Source organism: Mustela putorius, unplaced genomic scaffold, assembly GCF_011764305.1.
Source record: "Mustela putorius furo isolate JIRA1106 unplaced genomic scaffold, ASM1176430v1.1 tig00003911_pilon_pilon_pilon, whole genome shotgun sequence".
Classification (NCBI taxonomy): Eukaryota; Metazoa; Chordata; class Mammalia; order Carnivora; family Mustelidae; genus Mustela; species Mustela putorius.
In genome coordinates this window covers 568,467-590,254 of record NW_025422058.1, presented here as the reverse complement: position 1 = coordinate 590,254, position 21,788 = coordinate 568,467, and the positions used below count along the sequence as shown (strand labels likewise).

The 21,788-nt window shown below is 34.2% G+C and overlaps 1 protein-coding gene and 1 non-coding gene across 8 annotated transcripts in view; both read right to left on the bottom strand.

The window, feature by feature from the left end:
• Nucleotides 1-794: 794 nt before the first annotated feature.
• On the bottom strand, nucleotides 795-928 carry LOC123388833. The gene has a single exon (XR_006603341.1). It is a non-coding gene; the product is annotated as a U4 spliceosomal RNA (small nuclear RNA).
• Nucleotides 929-4,437: 3,509 nt separating this feature from the next.
• Nucleotides 4,438-21,788, bottom strand: part of PPP1R12A (protein phosphatase 1 regulatory subunit 12A) — a 147,965-nt gene continuing 130,614 nt past the window's right edge. For 5 of the 7 annotated variants that reach the window (XM_045069081.1, XM_045069080.1, XM_045069082.1 and 2 more), the window contains 6 exons: nucleotides 20,450-20,466; nucleotides 19,254-19,389; nucleotides 17,293-17,397; nucleotides 12,110-12,157; nucleotides 9,399-9,449; nucleotides 4,438-6,881 (listed from right to left, as the gene is read on the bottom strand). In XM_045069081.1, the coding sequence (XP_044925016.1) occupies nucleotides 6,795-6,881; nucleotides 9,399-9,449; nucleotides 12,110-12,157; nucleotides 17,293-17,397; nucleotides 19,254-19,389; nucleotides 20,450-20,466 (444 nt within the window). In that variant the 3' untranslated portion in view covers nucleotides 4,438-6,794. Of the gene's footprint in view, nucleotides 6,882-9,398; nucleotides 9,450-10,201; nucleotides 10,233-12,109; nucleotides 12,158-17,292; nucleotides 17,398-19,253; nucleotides 19,390-20,449; nucleotides 20,467-21,788 lie in introns of all 7 variants that reach the window. The other 2 variants (XM_045069079.1, XM_004752349.3) reach the window with 2 other exon arrangements.

The window sequence follows — 21,788 nt, the reverse complement described above, 5'->3', positions numbered from 1 at the left end:
TTTGTTGTTGCCTGCTTTGCTTCTAAGTGGGTGCCCACCACATAGGGCAATGGCTGGCATGTAAGTGCTAACAAGAACTTGTTGAATGACTGAAAGTCTGCAGGAATCAGAATGTTGATATTTAGTAGCTTAAAAAAACTTAAATCTAGAAGTCAGCTGAGATTTCTTCTTCCACAAAGTGTGTATATCAGAATTTAATTATTTGGGTTTACTTGTTCCTATTTTTTTAAAAAAATATTTTATTTATTTTGAGAGAGAGAGAGAGAAAGAGAGAGAGGTCACAGGTAGACAGAGAGGCAGGCAGAGAGAGAGGGGGAAGCAGGCTCTCCGCTGAGCAGAGCCTGATGCGGGCCTTGATCCCAGGACCCTGAGACCATGACCTGAGCCAAAGGCAGAGGCTTAACCACTGAGCTACCCAGGTGCCTTACTTGTTCCTTTTTTAAAACATTCAGCAAACACTGACTATGTGTAAGGCATTAGGCTAAGTACTGAGACAAAAATGAAAAAGACCCTGTTCTTTCAAGGGGCTCACATTAGAGCAAAATAAAAGAAACAGCTTAAAAAAAATTTTTTTTTGAACCACAAAACCAAGGTAAGTACAGTGTGTGGTACACAGAAAATAGTAAAATTTAGCTGCCTTCCCTCTGGTTTTTCTACCGCTGGTTACAGTAAAGCAAGTACTAGATAGATGTATAGTCTGGTATTGAGTAAGAATAAGAGACAGGACTATAAATTTCAGACAAAGGATAAATAAAGTAATACAGTTCTTATGCAGAACATCATTAACAAGGTTAGTCTGATCTGAAGGTTAATAAACAACCGAGATGACCAGAGGACATCTTATGAAAAGCACGATGCAAACTTTAATTAGCAATAATCGCGCCTCGGATAAACCTCATTGGCTACGATACTGCCACTGCGCAAAGCTTCGATGCAAACTTTAAAAGAATCCAAAATTAATGATGATCCTGACATTCCAACAACTATAAATCTTAAGGAAAACAACTATTGAATAGCAGTTTTTTTTTTAAATTAATTTTTTATTATGTTCAGTTAGCAATTATTACAAGTATTAAAACATTTACTGGCCCATACTTACCACCTGCCTCTTCTATGGCAAATAAACTTTCATGTCATATATATAAATTCTGTCACTTTCCCCCATACCTCTTTGCTAACAGCAACTGCAATCCATAATGGATTAGATTTACACCACTAGAGCCAGTGTCCATGGAATCTGTTGGCACATATGTGGCATGGTTAGAGAGGTGTACCTTTTCCTTCTTTGCAATGGTTGAAGGAAGTCCTCTGAAATCCACCTCTTACATATCTTTCTTATTGACCCTAGAGTAAAAAATCAGCTGTTTATGGTAACTCGGTAAATCGTTCCAAAATTTTATTTTAATATATTCTAAGAAGAACAATTAAAATTTTAACTACTACAAGTTTCTCTGGGCCATAATCTCAGGGTCATGAAATTGAGTCCCATGTGGGGCTCTGGGCTCAGCAGGGAGTTGGCTTGAGGATCTCTCCCTCTCTCTGCCCCTCCCCCCACTCTCTCTAAAATAAATGGATAGATCTTTAAAAAATGTTACAAGCTTCTCTGGAAATATGCTGACATTATCAAACAATCTTAACAAAAATAAATTCAATTCCCAAGTATATTAGTACTTTCAGAAAGTCATTGTAATTTCTTTAAAGTAATAATAATTGCAATTTTGAGCATATATCTACTGAACTCTACAAGTATTCAACACACTTTATACAGATACATCATTAACCTGAAGAAATTGACCCTGGATGGTTAATTTGACCAGTGCCACACAGACATAAAGTGGTGAAACTACGGTTTACATGGAGATCTGAATGAATTCAAAACTCTTTTCTTGTCAAGTGTTTAAAAACATAGAATCTAAGTAAGTAAGAAAATCATGCTGTTGTCATGCTACTGTCTTAGGCTTATTTTGAGTACTTTCCTTTGGGGTGAGGTCATATCTGGGTTAATGTAAATACAATTTTCATGGTATATACTGACATCCCACAGATTTTCACTGGGGAGCAAAATATGCTGCTAAAACCATAGCACTATTAATATTGCCTATCTTACTTGGGAATAAAAAAGTTGGGAATTAAGCTCCAATCACCAACTAAATATGTCTATTTTTTAAGAATGCAGTTCTTTCGCATGTGGGTATGTGAAGAGATCTTTAAAAACTTGATGGTCTACCAGATACAGTTAGAATTTGCATCAGGGCATCAACTAGCTGCTTGAACTTAAGCATTCATTTAAAAAAAATCCCATTATAGGGCAGAATGGTTTAGTAATAACAGGTTCTAAGGAGATAAGAAATTTAGTGAGTGTGGGGATGAGGATGTAGAATTAAAGAATGCAAAAAAAAAAAAAAAGTCAAGAAATGCTGTCCTTATTTTAAGCCGAGACATATGAAATAGGCTTGCAGGTAACTTCTGCAATTTCATGCAAATAAAAAATAAAACTAAACTAACTGATAATAGCAGAAAAAGTCCTGGATTAAAAGATGGGGCGGGGGGGGTGGTCGCCTGGGTGGCTCAGTTGGTAAAGCAGCTGCCTTCGGCTCAGGTCATGATCCCAGTGTCCTGGGACCGAGTCCCACATCGGGCTCCTTGCTCAGCAGGGAGCCTGCTTCTCCCTCTGCCTCTGCCTGCCTCTGCTCACTTTCTCACTCTCCCTCTGACAAATAAATAAATAAAATCTTTAAAAAAAAAATTAAAAAAGATGGGAAAAACAATGCCAACTACAATCAAGTTTGGGTAAGAGCTCTGCTTTGTATTAGGTTTGGAATGTTAAATCAGTTAATGATCTATACATCTCAGGTTTCTCACCTATAAAATGGACACAGACTTTATTTATGCAACCTGTTGTACAGATAAAATGAGATATCCAACTGAAATGGATTTGTATCAAATCAGACCTGTAAGAAAAACAGAATGTGAGGAAGGGGAGAAGGTAATTTCTTTTTTTCTGTTACCAGTCTCCCAGACAGAAAAGCACAAAGTACAGGTCCTATTAACTGTATATTATTCAGGACAAAATCTACTAATATTTATGATTCTTAAACATTTCCCCCTTCTTTTTCATTAGCCTTTTAAAATGAAAATCTAGTTAATTTTTGTAACCTGTATATTTATTGAGATTCAAGTATGACAAGTGGTGACAGGCTGGCTCAAAAAAGCTTACTTAAAATAAACTTTAAAACACTTGTAATAAAATTACAGTAATTAGAGAATTATTATTGTTACATTATAGAATCTTAAACTTCTGACTCCTATGTTTTTAAATTTATTACTTTGTCATCTGGTCATTCTGAAGGCAAGGAACAGAAATACGACACTCTGTGTCACTTACCTCAGAGAAAGAGCAATCTGCTGTTTACACAGCACTTAACCCCAGAGAACCTTTCCAAAATCAAAGTCAAGAAATGTATTTAGTTAGAGTTATGAGATAAATAGGAAAAACAATTTTATTCTTTACCAACAAATCCTTTTTGGACTGCACATTACACCCGTTGTACATACATACTCACAGAGCCCACATACCGTGTACAACGTGGACACCAGTGAAGATTGCTTATTAGTCAGCCTTCATCTTCACAGCCAAAGGTTTTCACTAATGGATAGTTAATAATTGTTAATAGGGTCTGCTCTGTATTCTGCTTAGCATGAAGCAGAGTGAAGGACAAACCACAGGGCTATTATGTCCTGTGGGAAATACATGGTCCTAGGCTAGAGAGAATTTGGCCTTCTGGATTATTTGCTTCTTACGACAGCAGACTCAGTGAGTGTGGACACTGAGTGTCGTGACTGTTTCAGATTAGCCAGGAAAGACTAGGTGATAATAAACCTTTAAGCGAAAGAATAAAGTAGTCTAATGGATTGGTGAGTATCTACTTTTTATATGAATGCTCTCCAACACAGTTCGATAGCTGCTTTTCATTTGGCTTTGAATTACTGGCATGTGAAATTCTTTTATGGAGGACAAATAGCAGCAGTATCTTTCATCTGTGAACACTCGTAGGGTAAAGTACTGGAAACAGAAAGAACAGAATTCAGTTCTTGTTGAATTTAGTTAAACATAGGCTTACTACACATCCTCTACCAAAGTTCCCAAACTGAAAGTGCCGCCTATGATAGTTACATAGTTATGGATGTGTCAGTGGATGGGGGATTGAACTTTGGACAAACCTAGGCTGAAGAACGAACTAATAGTTTACATCTCAATGGAATATTATCTTTATATGTATTCCCAAGCCCATGTATACAGCTAAGAAAAAAAGCACATGTTTAATTTAGAAACCACAAAATGTTTATGTAAATGAAATCTTGCGCTACAAATCTACTATCTTCAGACTTACTGTTATTATTTTTTACCCACTTATTATAAAAAAACTAGTCCTCAGATTCTGCATACAGACAGCTTTATGTAAAATATATAAACATTTGTCCAAATTGGTACACAGATTGCATAAATATGGCAAATAAGACTGCATTTACAGATGTGCATGTACAATGCTGTGCAAATTATCACAATATTACAATTTCAGAAATTATCCAAACTGGAATCCAAGTAAAGCAATTAGTGAAAAAATACCCATGCAGAATTTAAATATCTCAGAACAAATTTAAATGTCTTCAGTAAAAGGTCACACATTTAAAATAGTTTTATTCATTTTATTTGTATATGTCAAAATACATTTTTATTTCCAAAATAGTGGGTTTTGCAACTAGTTTCATGCAGAAACAAGGTCTGCTCAATACTACCAATAAAATCAATATAGCACAGTAGCTGTTCAGTTTTAGATACAAAGAATAAATAACCTAAATACAAAACACTAAAATATTAGAAACACGTATTTAATCATTCTTCACAGGCATCCAAACTTCACAAATATAATCCTTAGCATGCCTAACTGTTGTGCAACCAGAACATGTTGCAGTCACTCAAACTGATCAATTATCTGTATATTTTATGTCCACATAAGACCATGGAAATTCTCTATATTCAGACCCACCATTCATACAGTTCAAATATAACCAAAAATAAAATTCCCATAACTATCCTTGTACCTTTAAAAATCAAGAATCCTGAGCTTGGTAGTAAGAGCATAACCTTATATCTTCATAAAACCAATCAAGAGAAAGAGGACTTAAAATCCTGCTTACCAAAACACCCTATCCCAGCCCCAAAGTAATCTAAAATAGGCAGTAGAACACAATGACCTTTTAAAATGAAGGGGTACAAATTCACATTTAATATAGTATACAATACAATCCATAATACAATTAGCTACTATAAGCTTTATGATGTACAATTTATTCAAATGGCTGAACTGTTCAGTGGTTAAGGAGACAGTTATGTGCCAGAAAGATGTAATAGTTTTTTGCATGGTTTGATGAAAATATAAAAGCTATTTGTCCAAATAAAAGCCATCTTCACTATGTACTTGGTTCTGTTTTTTTTTCTTCTTTTTCTTTCTTTCTTTCTTTTTTTTTTAAAAAGGCCACTGAAATGTATAAAATGGTCTGAACATGATGGTGGTATCAAAGTCAATGCCTCTTCACATGGCAAAAACAGTGCATTTAACATTAACTCATGGGTTAAGTCTGCAAATGATTTCATAGCATTACTTTGGCTAGCACAACAGTTTTAGACAGCACTCAGATAAATATAGGTATGTGAAATGTGAAGCAATTATCTTATGCAACTTGAATTGTGGTTGAATACTATCAAATGAAAACTGGAAATAAAAGTAAAAGCACTTTACAGTAGAAAACTTTTGTAAAGATAGGGCTCCATATAATGTGCTACTTTTAAAAGTCTTTATATCACATTGTTAGCAAATTTTGTTTTAACACTATTATGGAGTAGCCTACTTTGCATTAACAGACATTTGAAATAAGGAAATTCTCAAGCATGCCATGTGGTGGTCTAAAAATCAAAACAATACACTTATTTATATATACAGCATTACTCAGTACCTGCTAAAATGAATGTGAAGATTACAGAATCTAACATCTTATACTACAATAATAAAAAACAGAAACAAAGAAGTGACCAATGAAGGCAGAAAACAGGACTTAAAAGAATCTAATCTCAATTGACTTTAAAGCATTCATATAAGAAATAAATGCATATTGCACAAACAGTGAAAGCAAATGTTCCACCAAGCAGTTCAGTTTCAGGTGGAAGACAAAACAGCATGATCCTAATACATAACAATGGTATCCGAAGAATGAGTGTTCTTTTCTGTAAATGAGAAAGCTGTGAAAACATAGAAGAGTCTGCCACATGAAGAGTTAGAAGGAAAAAAATACAAACCCAAACTTAGATGTAAAGCAAAAAATTAAATATCGAAAAACTGGAAACTGTGGCACATCAAAAAATGTTGAATAACTGTCTTCTGTGAGAGCTGAAAGTTTTTGTTGACACAAAAGTATTTATGTACAACTAAGGCTTACTGGTTAAATATCTGAGGCATATCTGGCCTTGAACACTTTCCTTATATGCTGGAGCTGTAAACAAGTTTTCTCAGTCATTAAAAAAAAATCTTCTCAGCAGCTGCATTAACATGAAACAATGGTCTTGACACAAGGAAAAAAAAAAAAAAACAGAAAATTAAACAAAATTCCTAGATAAGAGGGCATTTGGCAGGATATCCAAAAATGACAGTCTCCAAGGATTCTTCCCAGGCTTCCAGTGACTGTCAGTTATGGTCCACTGGGTTGCTAATATGTGCAATTCCATTATTTGCTGCTTTTTATTTGGAAAGTTTGCTTATAACTCTAATCAAGGCCCCATTTTCATCCTTTAGCCTCTGGTTGTCTGCTTTTAGGTCTGGTAACATCTGTGAGAAGAAAAATAAAAGGAAAAGTTTTACTTCAATAAGAACATACAATGTTATTCTTAATAAATTTTACGTTTTCACCACAAGACACATGAACAAGCTTTGTCAGTTATATAAATTTCTAGTGGCTAGAACATATATGAAAGAAAAAACTTGATTTGTGAAGCTAATTAGTTTAATAAATGATGGAATTAAAAGTTTATTCTCCCAAAGTTAACAACTGGAATGTACTAAATCACTTGCTATTATGACTCACAAGCACACCATATTAGAGCAGCCAAGAAAATGAAGCCTGTTTTTGTTAGGATGGGCTCTCAAAGGGAGTTCCTCTAAGACTTCCTGTCAGCACCTAAACCAAGGCCTTTTACTTTATTTACATCAGATCTCAATCCATAGTACTTACTTCTATTCCACAAGGAAACCAGCCTATTTAGCAAAGTTCTGAGGAAGTTAGACTTGTTCTAAATTATTGAAATTCCTTAAAGGATTCACCTGTAATACCAAGTTTAAGCAGGTAGTACAATGTGTGATCCAAGATAGATGCTCACTAAATTATAATAATTATTACTATTATTAGGAGAGTATAAGCCAAAGTAGTCAGTTTGTATTTGTGAAAATATCTAAGCACTGAAAAAACCACCAGTATTTGGAACAAAAAAACACATTTCCACATCCTCAAATCTTCACATCATCTATTTTCTATTTTATAGTCAAACTGAAGGAGGGGGTAGAAATGTTACAAGTAAACTGGATTTTCCACTAAGAATGAATTAAATCATATGTGATCTGCCAGATTTGCTAGGAAGTGGAACAGCTTATATTTTGGGCATTAAAACACACTTTGCAAGGTACTTAAAATATCTTTCCAATATCTCTCCTCAGTTATCAAAATGTACTTGGTTTTAAAATTAGATAAAAGCATGTAACTTCTACTTGGCAAAATTACGTTAAGCAAAATCTTTATGAAGAGTTTAACTTTATGTGGAACCAATCAATTCTTGTGTTCACAATATATGGGTATAAAATACAGTAAGTTTATGTATTAGGATACCTCTGTAATAAAGAACTGAGTGAATATTAACTAAAGTGGTCCTCACTGAAAATGGTATTATTTTGAAAAATAGGTAAAGCATGCTTAATCTTCAGCTTCAATGTATTAATTATATGTCAAATGTTATACTGCTTATGTTCCATTTTCTTTCTAATAAAGAATTTTAAAATTATATTTAAATATTCAATCCCTAAAATATCTGTAGAGCCAAAAAAGTGCACAAGCCTTGCAAAAGTGCAGACAAGTCTTTAAATCCCTAAATCATTTCCTAAATTTATTGTAGTTTATCAGTTGGAATATATCATTAGTGACACTTTCTAACATTCTGAGAAGCCATGCATAATTAACAGTTATATGATAAGCTTCAGACACAATGGCATTAATTTGTAAAAGTGAGCTTAAGACACGCTTACTAATACAAAAACACCTGCCTGGCTCTACCAAGAAGAAATGATGAAACTATAAATTATAGGTTCACAGACTGCAGATGCCTACAGAACCCTGAGCGCTTGGCTACCACTCTTGTCAAGGCCCTATTCTCAGTCAGCAGTCGCTCATTTAACTCTCTCAGAGTTTGAATTTGCTTTATTTGATGCAGGTTCTGCAGGAATTAGAACATAAGAAATAGAAAATAAAAAGATAAGAAAATGGAAAAGAATACAATAAAAACACAAAGAATCACAGATACTGAACATAAGAAGAAAAAAATTAAGAGTCTTGACTGTAAGGATATTCACTCCATGAGATTTGCAAAGGTAAATAGTGTAGTCCTAAAATTCCATAGCAAACAAAATACATAAAAATTTCCAAAAACTTTGTCTCCAAAACCATTCAATGATAATGTTTTAATAAGGAACCAAATTCAGTAATACAATCATTAAATCTTTAAATTCTAATTCTATGGTCACATTTTCCTATGTATCAGTTTATTAATTCATAAAAGATATGTTATGCAAGATAATACAATAAAAGGCAATCAATTAACTATGTTATTTTTTCACCTGAAAAGAGGGTTCCTTCCAACATTCAAAACAAACAGCTACTTCCACAGGTAATTCACAGTTCAATAAAACATAGCTCTGCTCATCCACTACTGTAATGTCCTTTATTTTCAAAGAAAAGTATTTTTGATTGATAACCCCTCCACTATTTGCTCTCCAAGAAACAGAGTATGTGAAATGTGAAGAATTAATAATAAATCCTGAATCTTACAGTCATTACTGTCTAACTTCTTCTATACCTAAACATCAAAAGAGATTGCAAAATGATCTGAATTATAAATGTTCTCCTAGCTCACCTAAAACCTGAATTTAGAAAGAAGAGAAGCACAAGATACCAATAATTCACAAATAACAGTTAATCAGTACTGAGAACAATTAACGGAAACATAGTATCTATAAGCCTACTGTAACACCTGAGTTGATAAACAGCACTATCTCTTGTAAGTAGGAGCACAGTTTACTTACTTTGAGCTCTTCTTCCATTTCAGATATTCTTCTTTCTAGAGCTCTTCGTTCCTAGATCAATTTAAGGTACCAGTATTAATCATGTTAATTATTATATTCTTAATTTTCTTCTAAATTGTGAAAGAGTGGCACTGTATAGAGTCAAAAATCAAATCAGGAGCAGTGTGGAAAAAGATGTGATGCCAGTGATGTGTAAAGAGCTTTCCAAATTTTGAGAGAAGTAAATATGAAGATTATTATTTTTATTAACTTCTATAATCTCTTTCTTCAAGCTTTGACTTTCTAGTAAGATGCTACATAACATATTCAAAATATATATATTTTTTAGTTTACATTAAAACTTAGGAATAAACCAATATTCAAGAATATTGAATTCAATATTCAAGATCACATAGAACAGAAAAAAAAACACACATAGATGCAATTATTCTACAGTGACAGAAGCAGAAACGCAAGCAGCAAACATGCCTAAAAATATGTGTAGTTTAAAATTTCAAAAGGATCTAAGAGAAGGTTCATCTCCTCCACCTACAATGTTTCCTAGCCATTATTTATCCAATTGACTTTATAGCTCTGTATCTGGGTCGATACTGTGTGCAGCATTAACGCAGTGAATCTGATGAAGAAGCACCTGCAGCACTTATTGTAAAGTACCTCCTTTCAAAGAGTGACAGGCAAAGGCAACATACATTACTGCAGTGTATGGTTTTACTCTCCCCTAAATAAAAAGCATTCTAGGGTGTTACGCAAAAAGCAAGCAGCGGTAATTAATGTGCTACAAAACTTTGGTTGTTAGGTCATACCGCCCAGAAGATACTGACTCTTGCCGGTCACCTTTCAGATACAAACCATTTAAATTTAGTTTAATCACTATGAATTTCCAAGACATTCTTTCCCAGATTAATAATTAATGTTGATATTTAGTAAAGCAGTACATTTACTGTAAATGTTAATGTTTTTAGATTACGTAATGTAAAAAGTAGATGGAATCCTACTCAAAGTCTTTTAAGTACATGTTATTCTAGTAATAGCTGGTTTAAACACTATTATATAGAGAAAAATGTTATCTTCTATGAAAAAAGAACTTTCTCCTAGTTAATAATACAGCCATGACTATTCATAAAAACCACTGCACTTCCCAAAACAGTAGGATATACACCATCATATTTGATTCTCATAACTTGGTGAAATCTTATAAATAGTATATTTCCTTCTGTCTCATCATCCTCTATTTTATTAGGCACCTTCAAAATTTTAACTATTCTGGTAAAGCAAGACAGGAACACTATACCAAATTGTCTCACTGCCAAATCAGCAGCTATAAAGTTGTAGGCAATTTCTTCTGTTTTGACAAACTTACTAACATAAAAAAATATGGTTAAGAGAAAATACAGGTGAAGTGCTTAGCCCGGTACTTGCCTGGAACATTAGGGTGCTAAATAAATGTGATTAGCAGTTATTATTAATACTATAATTACTAATGTCTGTTAAGTTGAAAGTAAACTAGCTACTTTGTAATTTATTTGCATTTGACAGGCGGACAAAGGTCAGGTGAGACCGTAGGAGTATCAACATGTATACCATGTGTGCACAAGCCTAGATAAAAAAGGACAGATAGGGGCGCCTGGGTGGCTCAGTGGTTTAAAGCCTCTGCCTTCAGCTCAGGTCATGATCTCAGGGTCCTGGGATCGAGCCCCGCATCGGGCTCTCTGCTCAGCAGGGAGCTTACTTGCTCCCTCTCTCTCTGCCTGCCTTTCTGCCTACTTGTGATCTCTCTCAGTCAAATAAAAAAAAAAAGGACAGACATCATTTCTCTCTTTATTTTTTTGCTCAGAAGGTAAATTGGCTATTTTTATAACAGAATGGAGGAAGATGTTTTATCAGCTGCTCCTGATTATTTATTCTTTGTCCTAGCTACCCAGGATGTACTTTCCTGTCCAGCTGAAACTCTGTAGGTCTAGCCCTAGTCACTTGGACTAACAGATACTCTTTTTCTTTAACTTTTGATCATTTATACATTATCAACTTCTCAGACTAAACTGGTAGAGTTCTTCCTATGGCCACTGCCAGACCTCTGAGTAGTAACTATAATAAATTGAGAAATACAGGTAAATATATCGTCAAATAAAAAATTACAGAAAGACATAAAAAAGGGCAAAAGGCTTTTCTAGTAATTAATTTTTTGTTTAAAATATGCTATTTAAGTATTTAAATTCAAAATTAAATAAAGTATCATTAACCTTAAAAGAAATTTGAGAATTTGATGTCCTTAGAATCTTTACAAACTTGAAGAATGGATTTAAATTTTCCAAAGAATTAAACTAAATGTATGCATGATCAAAATGTTTTAAGTATACCACCACAGAAAAACAAAGAGAGATAAATGGCATTTCAAAAACATCAGATTCACTATCACAATGTCTACACTTTCAGAATCAAGGCAAAGATCATTTTTTTAATCTGTTAAAAGAATAACATGGTAAATTAAGTCTTAATACTTAGAGAGGTAAGGTAATTTCACACCTAGAGAGATCTCACAGAACTGTATAAAGAAGATAAACCAGAAAACATTCCCAATTAAATTAGTATTAATCTATACTAAAAAAACTACCATTCACAAAAATAAAACTAAAAGAAAACAAAAAGCCCTACTATTGCTTATGTAAAACAATAAAGGGGTAAAATGACTATTCAATAAAATGGATACTTACCCTTTTTTCCATTTCTAATAGTGACCTATCAGCAAACCTTTCTTGTCTCTGTAACAAAGTAAGAAATATAAAAGGGATATAAGTGCAATTAAGGAAGGGTGCGTGAAGCTGAAGGAGGCCCACAGTGTCTCCTCTAGTGGTTTTCAAATACATCACAACATTCAGGTAAAGAAAAGAGAAAATAATTTTGTGTTGAAACAAGAAAGAGTTAAAGGAATGCTTAGAAATAGAATGGTCTCCACAGCTCTCATGGTCTACCCGTGACTTTTCCTCAGGTCTGTGCATAGTATAGTAGGGGCTAAGGATGGATGAGTACCGTGGAACAAAATAAAAAACATCCTAGAGTTTCCTCTCCGATGCTCAAGGTCTCTCTTGCACATCACTAGGAGGAGTGGCTAATCTGAATGGTCAGATTCTAGGACCTTGACTGAAAGGTACCTGGGACTGGGATAAGTGAGCATCCAAGGAGCCAAGCCAGTAAACTGGCCTAAATTCTGTTGTCTATCACAGCTTCATATTCCTCCCTCTCTATCTAGAGTTTTCTTTTCCAATCATCCATCCTCCAAAATTGGTAAGAAAGTTTACACCCCCTGTCACTTTTAAGAAATCCTAGCTATAAAGCTTTTCTTCTTCTGGTGAGTTTAGGGCTCTCATTTTTCCTTTCCTGTACTATGCTATCAACTCAAAGTTGACAAAATCCTGAGATTTGGGAGATAGAAAAGGACTCTTGGAATTTTAAACCACATGTTAAAGCACTACCTGAAGGCTCTGCATGTGGATTCGGAGTGAAGGGCCAGTTAAAAAGAAGTGGTATCCTAGGGGTACCTGAGTGGCTCAGGTGGTTAAAATGCCTGACTTCGGCTCAGGTCATGATCTCAGGGTTCTGGGATCAAGCCCCATATTGGGCTCCTTGCTCAGCAGGGAGTCTGCTTTTCTCCCTGCTCTTCCTCCCACTTATACTCTCTCTCTCACTCTCTCTCAAATAAATAAATAAAATCTTAAAAACAAAAACAAAAAACAAGTGGTATCCTAGTTCTTTTAGATTCTCTTTTTTTTTTTTTTAAAGATTTAATTTATTTATTCGACAGAGAGAGATCACAAGTAGGCAGAGAGGCAGGCAGAGAGAGAGGAGGAAGCAGGCTCCCCGCCGAGCAGAGAGCCCCATGTGGGGCTCGATCCCAGGACCCTGGGATCATGACCTGAGCCGAAAGCAGAGGCTTTAACCCACTGAGCCACCCAGGCGCCCCATAGATTCTCTTTTTTTTAAGGTTTTATTTTATTTGACAGAGATCACAAGTAGGCAGAGAGGCAGGCGGAGAGAGAGGAAGGGAAGCAGGCTCCCTGCTGAGCAGAGAACCCAATTCGGGGCTCGATCTCAGGACCCCGGGATCATGACCTGAGCTGAATGCAGAGGCTTTAACCCACTGAGCCACCCAGGCGCCCTGGTATCTAGTTCTTACACCGACTTCTATACATGTATCCCCCTCGGGATGCCTGGTCAGTTTCCTATAAAAACCATCAAACGACTCATTTCCCAAAAGTGAATTTGCTGAATTTTACCAATTGACAACTTTAACAAAATGTTTTGTGACTATTAACCACAAAATCTACTTAAAAATATATTTATTTCATCATTAATTTAAATATATATTTTTTCTTTTTAAATTTTATTTTTAAGTAATCTCTACACCCAACCTGGGGCTCGAACCTACAACCCCAAGAACAACAGTTGTGCTCTACTGACTAAGCCAGTCAGCATCCTAAATGTTTATGTAATTTTCTATTCTGTCAACTATCTCAGCATTCATACTTTAGTCTGATCAAGGCCAATTACCAAGTTACTTTTTAATCTTTTCATAACTTCTTTTTTATGGTTATGATATATAAAATTTAAAGATCTAATCATGGCCAGGGGTCCTTCCTTTTCCCTGTTGTTTTAAATTGTTTTATGCTTTTGTGCTTATTCTTTCTGGAAAAATAAAAATCAATGTATTTTAATTACTTGTTAGAAATCAAATTCAGAATTTCAAGTATGATGAGACTTTTCAGCTAATTCTGATTTCTTTTTGATGTTTTCAAATCTATATTTATATTTAACTGCCAAAAATATAAAACAAAGGCTAATATGCCCCTTGAGGTTCTGCAAATGAATCCTAAAAATGCTTTAAAGACTGAAAAATGCAGGGGTGTCTGGACAGCTCCATCACAACAGCATGGACCTCTTGATCTCAGGACTGTGAGTTTGAGCCCCATGCTAGGTGCAGAAATTACTTGGGGGAAAAAAAAAAAGACTGAATAATTTAAAAATGACATTCAAAAGCACCCAGAAGAATTCAAAAATAGCTCAAACACTGCCATTACATGTAAATCAATAAAATTTTAGATGGAAAATTAGCATTTTTTTTTTTTTTTAAAAGATTTTATTTATTTATTTGACAGAGAGAAATCACAAGTAGATGGAGAGGCAGGCAGAGAGAGAGAGAGGGAAGCAGGCTCTCTGCTGAGCAGAGAGCCCGATGCGGGACTCGATCCCAGGACTCTGAGATCATGACCTGAGCCGAAGGCAGAGGCTTTAACCCACTGAGCCACCCAGGCGTCCCGAAAATTAGCATTTTTTGAGGATTTTTTTCTTCATATAGGAACATTTTAGCTATTTTATGATTCACCTGATAATTTCTTAGGTTAAAAAAATCAACTTTAGTTAGTATTTCTGGTCAATAATTCTAGTTAAAGCTGTTAAAATAATAATTAGTGAATCTAGTGAACTGACATTTGACAAAGTATTATTCATCAAACTGGCTCCTGGTAAACAGTCTATTTCCCTCCGCTGGAGACTACAGGAAGGAGGGTGGCTGGGTGAAGGAGGATTCAAGGATTTTAGAGTCCCTTGGCCAAGTATTACCAAACACACTATTAATAAGATGATAATTCCCTTGGAAAAAACTCCATGCAACTGTCAAACTGCTACCATTATGTATAACCATGAACAGTTATGGAAGTAATGTCCCCCCAAAAATATAAAAATCAGGTGGCATGGGACGCCTGGGTGGCTCAGAGGGTTAAGCTGCTGCCTTCGGCTCAGGTCATGATCTCAGGGTCCTGGGATCAAGTCCTGCATCGGGCTCTCTGCTTAGCGGGGAACCTGCTTCCCCCTCTCTCTCTGCTTGCCTCTCTGCCTGCTTGTGATCTCTGACAAATAAATAAATAAAATCTTAAAAAAAAAAAAAAGTCAGGTGGCATGATTTATAGTAGACTTAGATGCTCAGGATAAATACTCGAAAACTGAACAAAAAGTTTAATGTTTTATCAGTTTTGCTTTTACATGTACCCTTAAATTTTAAAAACACAGTTTTAAAATTTTACATAGTTTTTCCAACTAAGATATTAACTCTGAATATTTTATACTCTGAATTACCCCTTCCATCATTCATTCAGTATACTGGGTACGGTACTCAGTATATTTGCTAAGCCCATTAATAGTAATTTGTTTTCCTGGCCATAATCCATAGGATCAGAAATTGGTACATGACCCAAAGGCAACTTGCTCTAGGTTGTCCAAGTGTCCTATTAAATAGTCACTAACAGGACTGCTCCATGCTGATAATAACTGGCTAATTCTTTCAGATCCCCTCAGTTGTAGACTTTGAGAGAGACATCTAGGAAGAATTAAATGACAGCAGGGTAGGGAGAAGAGCAGAGAAACAGAGAAGGTAGTAAGCAGTAAAAGCACAGATTAGCTGACTCACCATATTGACAGGACACAGCAGTATGATGCAGTGGACATTTTTTTTTTTTTTTAAAGCAGTGGACATTTTATTTAGAAAACATTATGATCAGATCTCTGGAGCTAGAACTATTTTCAGAAAACTTGTTATTGTATTTTTGTGTGAGGAGGCTCACGAAGCTACTAATGCAACCCAAAGAATGATGATTTTCCAGTTTACCAGGAAGTCTAAGTTACCCCAGCAAGTTGTAACTTGAATGACATTCCAAATTTTTATGACACCTCACCATGAAACATGTTCTCGTTCTGACTTAATTCTCTGTGTATCTTTATAGTAAACTCGCATCAACTGATGGAATCTGTAGAGCCTTCTTAACTTCTTAAGGTTAGCTTAACGCCTGGAATTTTAGCAAAGGCTCCATTGTGCATAAACAACTGCTTTACAATGCAATAGCTGTTAACAACAATAAAAAGGGGACCTGGTAACCAGTGTAAGTTCAACATAGAGAGTTAACTTAAAAAATTATAAGAAAGATGAATGTAAAAGAATGCCCAAAGACTGTATACAGTCTCATTTATAGAACCAAAGATGTCATTTCTAGATGAGTGATTTAAAACTGGATTCCAAAAGCTGAACTGTAGAAATATGTTTATACTACAAAGTCTTATGTTAAAATTAAACAAGTTTGTTTTCTTAAAAATTACAGGACTGTTTCGTGCCTTTTAACTCATGAATAGTAACCTCTAAAATCTCTAAGATGTAGTATAGTATTTCCCATGAAATAGTTGGGTCACAAAACTACTTCTTTTAAGGGGGACAGGTGGAGAATGAGGAAGGAATGTGCCTACTACTATCTCCTACGATTACTGTCTCCCACATTCCATGGAAAAAGCTTGGGAAAAAATTCCTAGATCATACATAGCCTAGATCATATGTGTATGGTTGTGAATTTTGCTTGGCTATCTCAATTTTCTTGTCTAAAATGGTCTCCTGTAGGCTGCTGCAAAGAAGGTAAGTAAAAAGAATTAATGACAAACTATTTTCTTCCAGCATTAGTATATCAAATTAATTTTGGGAACAAACAGGAAATATTTATAATGAATAAAAATGATTATAAAATTTTTTAATGGCTTTAAGAAGATTCTGCATAGATACTTTTAATACCTTGCTGCATTTGGTATGCTAGAAATAAGCATTTAAGCCCTTTAACATAGGTATTTTTGGCTTAAAAATATTTTAACTTTCCGTTACAAGGTTTTATTTCTGTATTTTTAATTTATTGTAGAAAGAAGTGAAGTTATCAGTAATCTGTATTATTTTGATCCCTTATTAAGAAGGTATTATCAGTAACCAAACTCATGTTTTGAAGAAACACCTGAGAATATTTCAATCTAATTTTTTAGACAGAATAAATCAAAACCATTTTTTTTAAGGGTAACATAGAGAAAAAGTACAAACCTGGGTAGCCTTTTCCAATTGTAATTTAAGATCGGTCAGTTCCATATTTGTATCATGTAGCTGTGCTTTCAGCTTTTCATTTTCAGCTAGAATTTGTTCATAAAGCTACAAAAATTAGGGCAGAACAACAAATTATTTTTCTGTTCTCTTAATATTTTAAGATTTTCCACTGATTACTTTGCAGTATTAAAACAAAGAATGTAACACATGAGCCATTAAAGGATACATTCAAAATATTTTAATGTTTTATGGTTGCAAGGCAAAAAATTTTGGTTATGTATGTATCTGCCTCATGCACATTCATTAACATACTAGTTCCAGTATTTAAGACTTCACTGACAAATCTAACTTTTCTCTTTCCATTAAACAAAATTCAGTTATATGATAAAGAGGGATCACATACTGCAGAGCAACTTTAGCTAGAGCTGAGGAGACACTGTGATCTTCATCTGGGGTCCATAAGCTTTTCTGCCTATCATTCTCTCTTGAATTCCTGACCCTGACATGGAACAGCAGTTGTATTGATCATTGTAACTGTACTGTTTTTACTAATATTTGAAGGAAAGTGAAATACTTCTTGAATACTTTCTTAACATTTGACTCTACTACTTCTTTTGCCCCCATCTCTACTTACTACTAGTATAGATGGTTAAAATCATCTCTTAATACTAGAATTATTTTTCTGACCTCCCTCTAATTTGTCCTATATGTAGCAAGTTAAGAGGTAACTTTTTAAAATAATCTCAACTTCATATGCCAACCATTCCATTAACCCTGACGTTAGAAACCCCTGAATAGCTTCCCAGTGTTCTCAGTATAAAGATACCCTTAAAATAGCCTGAAAAGCACTGTACGGTTTGGTCCTGGGCTTTATAGCTGAGTGCATCCTCACACTACCATCCCTTCTGCTCTACTGGCACACTGAAAATTTAATTACTTCAATGCATCTTGTGCCTTTCCACATAGGTCTATGTCTTCCTATTTCACTCCATCTAGAATAGGTTTTCTTCCATTTTGCTAGTTAACTAATTGTCCTTCTATGATTCGCTTCTGAAGCTTCACTTCTTTAGGAATTCTACCTTTAGGCCCTGCCACTTTCCTTTGTTATAAACTCTTATGAAATAGATTCTTTACTTCAGGTAATTCTTTCAATTTCTAAGTTATATATTTGTTAATATGGCTGTATGATCATGTTGGTCTCTCCCATTACATGGAAAATATCCATAAGAGCAGGACAGTATCTCCAACTCTACTACTCACAAGTAGAAGCTCACTACTTAGGACAATTCAGTGTTTAGTTCTTTACTGAATAAATGACAACCTTATACATAATGTAAACTGACCCCCTACTTTCCTTTTTTTGCTGACTTAGCTTATAAGACACCCATTCAAATAGTTGCCAACTACTTGGGGTAACATGTACACATATCACAAGCCTTCTTTTCCCCCCAACAAACTAAGCTCATAATATTAGGAATTATGAGAGTAAGAATACTAGACTGTTGAATTTCCAGGACTTCTTTCATTGTTATTTTCATCGTTAAGATGTAATAGTACTTACAGTACCACAAGTTTTTTAGTTATCTAGGAAAAACTGTATGATCCTAAGAAAAGCTTTGTTCTTTGTTTGGCTGCCTTTTATTGACAAATAGGTAAAAAAAAAGTGGGTGTGCATGCTTGTGTGAGTGTACATGCACACACAACCCTCCTGCCCACCCTGTGCCCATGCCTCTTTTCAGCTCAGTCACAGCATCACAGTACTGGCCTGAGACACTTAAGTGTGATATAAAGTCTCTTCCTTTTAAAAAAAACGAACAGCTACCATTTAGTGTTCCAAACAGAAAATTAAAGTAAAACACTGATTTCATTATGAGTTTCCAGGAATAATATCCAAACATAAATATACTAACACAAAAGATTATTTTTAATTACACAGTTAAATAATTAAGTAATCCAAGTACCTTTTTAAAGTCAGTGGAGTCATCCTTTTCTAGCCTGGTACTATAAGGTTTTCTTTCTTCTAAGTAACTGTATGATCCACAGCGACCCAGCAAGGAATCATACCGATCACCAGCTGATGTGGAACTGCTTTCGTATCTTTAAAAGATGAGTTAAAGTCAAAATCTTTATTATAGGCTTTTATTAACATGCAACTTAGTATATTTTAACTTGATATTCCAAAATAGTAGATAACATTCTCTTTCATCTATTATCATCTGTATCTGTGGTAATAAATGCAAAGTTATTTATAATACTATTAGTTTCTATTATTTGAGGAAGAGAGTCAATACATCTATATGTAAAAAGTCAGAACTGGTTTCACACGATAAGTTATTTCAACAATTTTAAACTGCACACGTTTTCTACATTTTAAAATCTTTGAAATCAGAACATGGCTTATAAACTGATGGTGTATCATAGTTTAATTGGTAGCATTTTAAGTAGCATTTAATTGTTTAAAAATTATTAACAGCTCAGATTTGATAAACTCCTCTATCCAAACTGATAGATAGTAGGTCTGCCCTGAACAGAAAGAACATATCTCATTTGCACATGTGAATTTTCTTATTATCTTGTTATGAATTCAGGTTACCTTTTCCTGATAAATGCTATCGCCTCTACATTTCAATAGAATCATTAATATATAAAAATCTGTTTTTGGTTTTACAAGGTTTTGGTTAAATATTATGAGCAAGAGAAATGGAATGGAGATTAGACTTAAGGACACTATGGAGGTTCTCTAAAAGGTGAATAATTTTGAGCTAGATGACAGTTTTTAGTATCTTCTTTGTTCTTCTTTTATCTAAAGCAGGGATCAAAGAGAAGATGCAGAACACTCAATCAAATAAATTTCCGGTGAGTTTCATCAGCCTCTGATGTTAATAATGACATAGTTAATATTAACATAATTTAGGAAGCTTAAAACTTAAAAAGTTATCACTGTTTTAAGGATTTAAGAAAAAAATTTTTTTAGTGACTTACTATGACTACTGAACTAGAAGTAAAGGCTTTGACAAAGAAAGCTGGTAACAGTTATTAGGTCATCTAAACATCTATAGATTTTTATTATTTAAGTAATTCTAACTCACAAAATCTGTAAATACTAAGCAACACAGAATAAAAATAAGAAAAAAGTCAGTAAAAATGTAAAACATACCTAGAAATGGAATCCGTCTAGAAAAGAAAGAGAAAGACAGAGGTATATTAAATTTTTATACTCTTATTAAAGTAACTTGACCGATGAAGTAAATTTAACATTTATACTATTTTCACACTTTTAAACTAACTTATCTATTTATTATATATTTTTTAACTTTAATGTGATGGTTCAGAAGTTCTAAAACAGAGTCACTATATATTTTTCATGCACAATAACCATATAAATACACTTCACTATTTATGATAATTGTTTACAAATTCCTATAAATGCCACCATACAATATTTTAATGGGAAGGGAAAAAGAAAGGCTAAGACATATATCTCCTACTTCTACCTACCCAGGAGAAAGTAATATGTTTATTTATATTAAGAAATGTCAAGTTTACTATGTGTTATCACAAAGCAACTATTTTTCTGTTTTTGAGGCAGTAACATGAGAGGCAAACAACTGAATACCTTAGGTATTTTATGTACAATACTATACACATAATTACGTTTAAAATTTACTTTCTAGAAATCCAGCTATAAGTCTATAAATTCCATCAAAGTTTAGCAATTGGAGACAGGAAATTAGAACTTAATTTTCTCAAGCAAATGGTATACTTTAACACTGTTTCATAATTCTGCTCATCCAAATGGTGAAATTATTAGAGTAAAAGAATCTTAGTTCAGGACAAAGCAGGTGTGTTTTTTTGGTGGGGGGTGGTCATGTTGAGCTCTTTCCCTTTCTATTAAAGCTCTTGCTTGGGGCACCTAGGTGGCTCAGTGAGTTAAACCTCTGCTTTCAGCTCAGGTCATGATCCCAGGGTCCTGGAGGGGGTCTGCTTCCCCCTCCCCCTCTGCCTGCTTCTCTGCCTACTTGTGATCTCTCTCTGTCAAATAAATAAGATCTTAAAAAAAAAAAAAAAGCTCTTGCTTAAACTATACTTTTCTATAAGGCAACTATCCAAAAATGGTTCGTTAAATTTATGAATTAGGTATTTGTATTTTTCCATTACATTTATCTTTGAATGCACTGTAAAATTATTGGGTTCCTTTGGGATTGTTAAAAATCTCATTTGGACTAAAAATGCCTTAGTCTATTTAGTCTACTTAAATTTCCTTTGCAAAACCAATTTTAATTTTGTACTTGCTTCCTAGTTTTTGATGTAATAATGCTTTATTTCATTGATTTGTTCGTTAGTTTTATGACAATAACAATTTTGAGTTAAATTTCAGCTTTCAAGAGATTCAAATTCAAATACTGCTAAGCGAATAGACTTTGAAAGTTCTTATCACGGGGGAAAATGTAACTATGTGTGGGAATGGATATTAACTAGACTTACTGTGGTGATCA